The sequence below is a fragment of the Rhinopithecus bieti genome, unplaced genomic scaffold, assembly GCF_001698545.2.
Source record: "Rhinopithecus bieti isolate Rb0 unplaced genomic scaffold, ASM169854v2 scaffold_12189, whole genome shotgun sequence".
Taxonomy (NCBI): Eukaryota; Metazoa; Chordata; class Mammalia; order Primates; family Cercopithecidae; genus Rhinopithecus; species Rhinopithecus bieti.
Window position 1 is genome coordinate 588,012 of NW_016807086.1, and position 8,980 is coordinate 596,991.

An 8,980-nucleotide genomic window follows, 5' to 3' on the forward strand; every position below is an offset into this window, starting at 1 on the left:
TCACTCATAGGTGGGAACTGAACAATGAGATCACTTGGACTCGGAAAGGGGAACATCACACACGGGAGCGTATCATGTAGAGGGCGGAGGGGGGAGGGATTGCATTGGGAGTTATACCTGATATAAATGACAAATTGATGGGTGCTGACGAGTTGATGGGTGCAGCACACCAACATGGCACAAGTATACATATGTAACAAACCTGCACGTTATGCACATGTACCCTAGAACTTAAAGTATAATAATAATAAAAAAAAAAAAAGAAAAAACTTGCCAACCCCAGATAAAAGAGGAAGAGCTACCAGAAAAGATTTGCCAAAAAGGAACTCTGAACCTAAGAAAGCATAGCTGCAAGGAAGTCAAGAGAGAAGAGGATTTCAAAGGAGTAGGTGAAAAGAAAGGATACTGTGGGTGTGGGGAGGATGAGGCTTAGGGAAAAAAATCTTTGAACGTTATGACTAGCAGGTCATTATGTGCCATTCCAAAATATCAATTTCTAGATGGACCAAAACCTATCACAAAATACTCAAGAGATGTATTTCCTTCTCCCTTCCTTCCTTCTTTAGCATTAAAACATTGTTTTAGTATGAAAACATCTATTTTTTTCTGCCTTACTTCCTTCTTTTCTTCCTTCTTTAGTATTAAAACATTTCTTCCTTCTTTAGTACTAAACATTCCTTCTGTTATTCCTTCTAAAATTTAATATTAAACACGTAGCACTGATCCAGGTGCTGTTGGAAGATACCTAAAGACAAGATGTGCATCCATAGAAATTCATATAGTAAAATAGTCCTAGAGACGTAACAAGACAGTATATGTGAAAATGTAGAATGCCATATGAAATTAAAGAATTTTGCATTAAGGCAATACCACATACCATATACATAGTTTGGACTGAGTGCTTTGCATTCAATGTTTATTGTCAATAAAATGTCAAAGTAGGCTTTGAGACATTTGGGATTATAGTATAATTCAGACAGCACAAACAAATTCTTACTACCTTTGTGACCTAGGGACAAGTCATTTAGTTTCTCTTCACTTTACTTTGTTCATCTGTAAAGCTGGGAAAAACAACACCCATTCCATAGAACTATTCCTCATATTTACCCTGGCATGTGCATTTCCATTGCATGATTTGCAGGGCTGTATATTATTCATGCTCTGTTGATTGCCTAGCTTCATCTCCCATCTTCCTCACAGCAGTCTCACTTCAGCCACATCACACTGCCAGCAACTGCTTGTCTTCTCAACATTTCACCAATTCCTCGGTCTTCCTGGAAAGTACTCCCCACCTTGATCTTATTATGCTGATAAATTTCTACTCCTTCTTAAAAACTTGGCTGAGACATGGTCTGCTTTGTGACTTGTCTGTGTTCCCTGAAAAAATTTAAAGCATCATTTAACTGCATTTCCACAATACCTCATACTGAAAGCACTTAGACTTAAGTCGATCAAATAATTTATCATACTAACTGAGACACTTTTAAAAGTGAAAGAGGATGTACTAGTAATTACACCAGGACAACAGCCCTAAACCAGGACTGCCCCAGCAAATTCAGATGCATGGTCACTCACCTTTTCCTTATGTTGAAGTAATAATTATTGACTTGTCTGTCATCTCCTCCCCCCGCAACAAAATATACACATATATGCATAATCCTTGAGCCCCTGGAAGGGGATGGCCTCAGCACCTGGTACAATGACACATAGGAAGCAGTTGATTAATCAATTAACTTATTGATTAAATCATGATGATTTTATTGGAGGAGAACATTATAGCCTGATGAAATGGCATAGAAAAAGAAAAGGAGATGGGAGGGCACATTTACAAGCAAATAAACTCTCCTGGGTAGAACAGATGTTTGGGGGTTGGAACATAATTTGGGAAAGGATTGTGGAACTCCTGATCCTCAATCAGGATAAGGAATTTTTTAACAGTGATGGAAGGGGAAGGTTAAAGCAAGGAATGACATGAGGATAATGGGTAATTTTATGTAAGATGAACAGGAGGGAGCGGAAAGAAGAGGGAACTGCAGAGATTATTTGGATAAAATTAAATTATGAAAGCCTGGATTAGGAATATTTGCCATTTCACATTTTATGCTTGGGGACAAAGTCGAGACCATTTAGACTGCAAGTAACAGAAATCCAAATTAGCCTGGTTTAATCAAAAGAGGGAAAATTGGCTGGGTGCGACAACTCAGGCCTGTAATTCCAGCACTTGGGAGGCTGAGGTAGAAGGATCACTTGAGGCCAGAAGCTTGAGACCAGACTGAGCAACAGAGCAAGACCCCATCTCTACAAAAAAACAAAAAAGAATTAGCTGGGTGTGGTGATGCACACCTTAGACCTACTTGGGAAGCTGATGGTGGAGAATCACTTGAGTCCAGGAGTTTGGGGCTGCAATGAGCTAAAATCATGCCACTGAATTCCAACCTGGGAGACAGTGTGAGACCCTATCTCAAAAGAAAATAAAAGTGGGTGGGAGGGCTGAATTTGTCAGCTCAGCAAGCATAAATATGTAGGCATTGCTGGATCCAGGTCCTCAAACAGTGTCATCTCATTAGGAATCTTCTCTCCTTTTCTTAGTTCTGCTTCTTACTATGTCAGATTCATTCTTAGTCAAGTTCTCCCCAAAATGGCTTTCAGCAACTTTCAGCCTACTTTCTACTGGGGTTAAGAGAACACTGCTTTGCCAACAATTCTAGCAAAAATCCTAAAGAAGGTTCTCATTGGATACCTGCCCATTCCTGAACCAGTCACTGTTGATGCAAGGGGTTATGGTCTGACTGGTCAGGGCTCGGTTATGTGCCCACTCCAGATGATAGAGCTGGCTTCACCTGAACCAAATAATCTAAGTGTGTGTGTGGGGTTGGGGAGTGTTGGGAGGATGGAGGGGTGAGGGACACAGATAGGAGCAGGGATATCTTGCTAAAGGAAAACTAACTTGTTTTGAAAAGAAAGAAAATGGATATTAGGAAGCAAAACCAATAATGTTCTCCAATAAAGTCTATGATGTTATTTCTCAGTTTGAAGATAACAGTGAGCTCCTTTAGATCATCAAAATCAAATCACAGAAAAAAAATTTCAAGAGGAAACATAAAAGTAATGATATTCCAAATGAGCAAGAATAAAGAGATCTATTTGTTCTGAAATACTTTAGATTACATTTATGCAATATAGTTAAAACATGAGAGCTAAAATATAATTTGTTACCTTTAACCCAATAAATATGTTGTTTATTATAATAGTACATATCTCATGCTTATTATCCATAGAAAACAGAAAATATTATTTCACCTTTCCATCCAAACTATGAATGGAATAGTACAGAAACTTATGATTACTGATCTTTGAGAAGGCCGTTATGGAGCCAAAGGGGGGTTGAAAAGGACAATTAAAATGGCCCAATTTTTGTTGAATTCTTTATATAGTCTTATTGAGGAACAAATTGATAAAACTCTTCAGTCTGATATGACAAGGTCTGTGGATTTAAGAAACACTCATAAATTTGTTTGTAGAATTGACAGCATAATTCTGGAAAAACTACAAATGTGAATTTTCCCATGGTACAATGTTAGTGTTCCTAGTTGTGTAGACTAAAAAAATATTTTAGAATGAATGTCTATTATTCTTAAATTAGAAAAAGAAAGAAAAAAGTTTTCCTTAAGAGAAAGAAGAATTATGACATACAGGGAAACTAGCGTTGACATTTGAAGTGGTGTCATTGTGGTCTTTCTCACAGGTTTTTTTGGTTGTTGTTTTTGTTTGTTTTTCTTTTCCATAAATATCCATGACTATCTCAGAAACAACATTGAGTTGGATGGACCATTGATTTGAAATAATGTGGTAATTCTCTTATTATGTAAATATTATTAAAAACCATTTCCACAGCATTATGCTAGTGTACGTAATAAGAGTTTCATCATATTCACTGATACTTTACTAAATCATTTTGATTCCTTTCAAGAACGTACCTTTCAAGAACAAGTTTCTGACACAGAAAATAACCTGAACCAAGGACCCAGCTTGGTGGAAGCCATCTTTAAAATATTGTACCATTGCAGTTTTTCTCCACAAACATTTGCAAATGTTTTTGTGAGCTACATGGAAGAAGAGCAATTATGGGACTTTTTATATAACATCCCAGGTATGATACATTTACTATTTGTAAAAGAAATGTTCTATAGATACTTATATGTACCTTTAGAGATGTTTAGAAGTTGTATTGATATTGGTTTTGCTGAATCTGTTGTTTGTAAAAGTTTACCTTACATTTTTTCAGTATAAAGCCTTCTGTTGGGAATCGTTAATTATTAGTTCCTGTAAAATTTCATATACTTTGGGACAAGATGCAAGGGAGGTTGAAGGGAAAAGATTTTCTTTTTTTATTAATTAGGGAATGTTCTGTCATAAAATTTATTTTAATATTTATCACAGATTATGTTTTGCTATTGAGCATATAAGATATTAGTAAGATGTGAAAAGTATTTTGTGATTCTTGGGTGCATTTATTCAGCAAATTAATGGACAATACTATTGGTCAATTTTCTTCAGATGTGTAAGGCATTTATTATTATGACCACAGTGTGCCTCTCTACAAGGCAAGCATATCCTGTGATTCCTTTGGAGAGAATATATTTTTCCCATCTGTATTGTTCTTCTTCCTTCAGCTACAGAGAATAATAAAGGCAGTGCAGGTTGTATGTTTGAACAGAAGGTTTTGATGGGTTGCCCCACCCTCTGGCCGGTGTAAAAATTCTCACATTGTCTTATCCTTAATATTCTGCCTCTAAATTTTCATATTTAATATCTTGGGAAAACAAAGGATGAAAACTTAGACAATGATTTTATTATTATCCTGCTATTCAAATAGTGATTTTATCATTTACATTTAGTTTTCAACCTATAAGCTTTCTTTTCTCCTGCTTTGGAACCTGAATTTTCATAAAATATTTCCTAGGCTTCATATAAAATATCTAACTAGTTCATAGTCATGGTTTCACTCCTCCCAGACTTTTTGAGTATCCTCTAGATATTACTTGAATATCATTCTAGCTGTTTTAAAGTCATTATGTTTCATCTTCTCTTGGTCATTATCCCTATAAAATAGTAATAGGTAACTTTATGTTATGATTTCCAAAATTCAAATCTGTCATTTAAAGTTTCTGTAATAATGATCTCCTTTTAAAATGTTATCTCCTAGTTGCCATGCATTCCCTTACTGCTTCTTGCTTCCCCAAAGGAAGGGCATATTTCTAGGTAAAAAGGCCGAATTAGAAGCTTGTTGTGTTTCTGACGTAGTCTTTACTGAATTGAAAGAAAAATGACCTTCAAAGTTCTGCCACCCTCTGCTGTTTTTAGTTGTTTCTGGGGAAGTAAGAGCTGGATTTTCTCACAAGATTATAAAGAACCAGTGACCCTCATGCTTCAACCACTATTTATCCTTCAACTATTAGGTTCCAGAACCATCTTTGACACTCAGCACAAAACTATACTGAAAATGACCTAGAAGATATAAATGGATTTCTGGTGCTGCTAGCGGAAAATAAAACTGTTTCTTGCTCCTAATTTGACATCTCTCCATCTACATATTGAGCAAACCCTCCCTCACATGGTCAGACAAGTCTCAGGAAACAGACGTTGTACATATTCATAGAGCCTGAATTATGTGTGAAAGCTCAAAGTGGCAGAACTTCAAATGGGTGAAAACTCTCTCACCCTTTGTACAAGTTGTTGCTCCATAAACATTAAATAGTCTCAAACCTCATACCTGCAGTGGTCATGAGGGTCTGAACTTTTCTCTTTTCTCTCCCATTTAAGTCTTTGGAAAGGTCTTTTTTTTTTTTTTTTTTGTTAGCAATCTTGGTTATTTTAAAAAACCTAATAAGATAACAGAAGGTACTAATTCATAACAAAATTAAACCTTTTACTATGACTTTTGTTTAATTTGAAAACATAACATGTTTACAAGAAATACAGCTAACACATGTAATCATAATCCCACAATATTTACATTTTATTACTAATAGATCTATGCTTCAGTAAATATAATTAATCTACTCAGATTAACTAAAGTACGTTATTTTAAAACTTCACTGCTGTAGTTTCCTCATACTAAATCACTGTCTATGATTTCAGCACAGTTTACCCATAAAACATCACAGTCTTATCATTTTAGGGTAAAAGGACAAAGATGAAGTGGTCAGTATCTTCATCTTATTGTTAAATAAACAAAAAGCAGAAATATTAAGAGAATTGCCTAAGACTGTCCACCAATTAAGTTGGACAGACTTAGCACAAGAAACCAGATCTCCTCTCTCCTAAGCCAGCAGTCCCCAACCTCTTTGGCACCAGGGACCAGTTTTGTGGAAGACAATTTTTCCACCAGGAGGGGGATGGTTTCAGGATGAAACTGTTCCACCTCAGATCATCAGGCATTGGTTAGATTCTCATGAGGAGTAAACAACCTAGATCCCTCGCATGCGCAGTTCACAATAGGATTTGTACTCCTATGAGAATCTAACACACTTCTGATTTGACAGGAGGCGAAGCTCAAGGAGTAATGCTCACCCACCTGCTGCTCACCTCCTGCTGTGTGGCCCAGTTCCTAACGGGTCACAGACCAGTACTGGTCTGCAGTCTGGGGGTTGGGGACCCTGTCCTAGGCTATGTTATTTCTCATTTTTTTTCTACTGGACTAAAGTTTTTGAGACACTACTTTTATAAACATATGAATTCAGTAATGAATTATACAATCTGATTTTATACTTAGAATTCCATCTAACACATAACTCCTTAGACTGGACGTAAGCTAGGGAGGGATGACAAGAAGGAGAATACCCACTTAAGATTACTACAAAAGCTATAAACACAAAAAATAATTAAGTCAGAGACCTAATGTGGGTGTTTCTAAGGCCAGTGCACTCTATAATAAATAGATTTGCTAACAATCATTGGACACCTGTGTCTTCAAAGTAGATCAAGCATTATTCAGTTAGACAAATGAAAATATCAAAGCATACATTACCTCAACTGGTTTTTAAAACAATGTCAGAACAGGCTTGTAAATGAGGCAAATACTGTCAAAAATGCCCATCTAATATGATAGTAATATATTCAACAAGTATTGTTCACTTGGCTCCTTGATATGGCATTGGGCTTACTTTTGTTTTCTGAATGTTTTCTTAACTTTCTCACAACCTTTGGGAAAAAAACTTTCAATAACCTAGCAAAATTTCCCAATTAAAGGTTGAGATCCATAGTTTCCACTTTGGTTTTCTACTCCTCCTCAGCCTCATAAAGACCTTTAAGAAGAGTTGTTTAGAGAGTATATATATGCTATATTGCCTTCTTGTTGCCAAAACTAATTTACAGTGCCTTACCTTCTATCAGACACAGTGATTGTCTCTATTACCTACATAAACACCTGCAGCATAGTATAGGTAGATTTTAAATGTAAGCTTTCACATATTGAAAGGCTGTCTTTGTTCTATGTTGTAACTAACCATTTATTCTGATCCTTTTGTCACCATTCAGTTTGTTTGCAATTCACCTTAAAAATGTTTTAAAATATTTTATTGATTGAATACAATAAAATTCACTCATTTCAAGTGAAGAGTTCAGTAAGTATGACCAATGTATAAATCTGTGTGACAGCCACAACACTAAAGATATGGAACATTTTCTGTCATCTCCAAAGGTTCTTTCATTCCCCCTTTGCCATCCATTCTGCTTTCAAGTCTCAGCACCAGGAAGACACTGACCTGCTTTTTGTCATGATAGTTTACTTTTGATATTCTAGAATCTCATATAAATAGAAATCTGTGTATTCTTTTGTGTCTAGCTTCTTTTGCTCAGTTTAATGTTTTTGAGAATTTTATGTTATGCTTTATCATTAGTTTGTTTTTGCTCATTGCTGAGCAGTATTTCACTGAGTAGTACTTTTTAAATCCACTTGCCAGTTGGATGGACATTTTGATTATTTCTAGTTTTTGGCTACGATGAATAAAGCTGCTATGAATACTACTGTATGTCTTTGTGTGACTACAGATATCCCTCAGTATATGTGAGGAATTTATTCCAGGAACCATTCCCCTTATTAAAAAATCCATATACTCAGCCAAGTGTGGTGGCTCATGCCTGTAATACCAGCACTTTGGGAGGCCGAGGTGGGTGGATCATCTAAGGTCAAGAGTTTGAGACCAGCCTGACCAACATGGAGAAACCCTGTTTCTACTAAAAATACAAAATTAGTTGGGCTTGGTGGCATGTGCCTGTAATCCCAGCTACTCAGGAGGCTGAGGCAGGAGAATCGCTTGAACCTGGGAGGCGGAGGTTGCAGTGAGCCGAGACGCCATTGTACTCCAGCCTGGTCAACAAGAGTGAAATTTCGTCTCAAAAAAAAAAATCCATATACTCAACATATACTCAAGTCCTGCAGTCAGCCCTACAGAACCCGCGTATATGCAGGTTTTGCATCCTGCAAATATTGTATTTTCAATCCGCATTTGATTGAGAAAAGTCTGCATGTAAGTCGACCTGTGCAGTTCAAACCCATGTTGTTCAAGGGTCAGCTATGTATGTTTTCATTTCTCTTCAGTAAGTACTTAGAAGTGGAAATGCTAGGTGATGTGATAAGTACATTTTTAATTTCATAAGAAACTACTGGCCAGGTGTGGTGACTCACACCTGTAATCCCAGCACTTTGGGAGGCCGAGGTGGGTGGATCACCAGGTCAGGAGATCGAGACCATCCTGGCCAACGTGGTGAAACCCCGTCTCTACTAAAAATACAAAAATTAGCTGTGTGTGGTGGTGCGTGCCTGTAATCCCAGCTACTCGGGAGCCTGAGGCATGAGAAGCACTTGAACCCAGGAGATGCAGGTTGTAGTGAGCCGAGATTGCGCCACTGCATTCCAGCCTGGCAACAGAGTGAGACTCCATCTCAAAAAAAAGGAAAAAAAAAAAAAGAAAGAAAA

At 36.9% G+C, this 8,980-nt stretch overlaps 1 protein-coding gene across 1 annotated transcript in view; it reads left to right on the forward strand.

Annotated features, from left to right (window-relative positions):
• Positions 1–8,980, forward strand: part of KIAA0825 (KIAA0825 ortholog) — a 244,310-nt gene that overhangs the window by 201,244 nt on the left and 34,086 nt on the right. Inside the window, exon 20 of the mRNA XM_017880119.1 lies at positions 3,971–4,150. Coding sequence (XP_017735608.1) covers positions 3,971–4,150 — 180 coding nt within the window. The remainder of the gene's footprint in view (positions 1–3,970; positions 4,151–8,980) is intronic.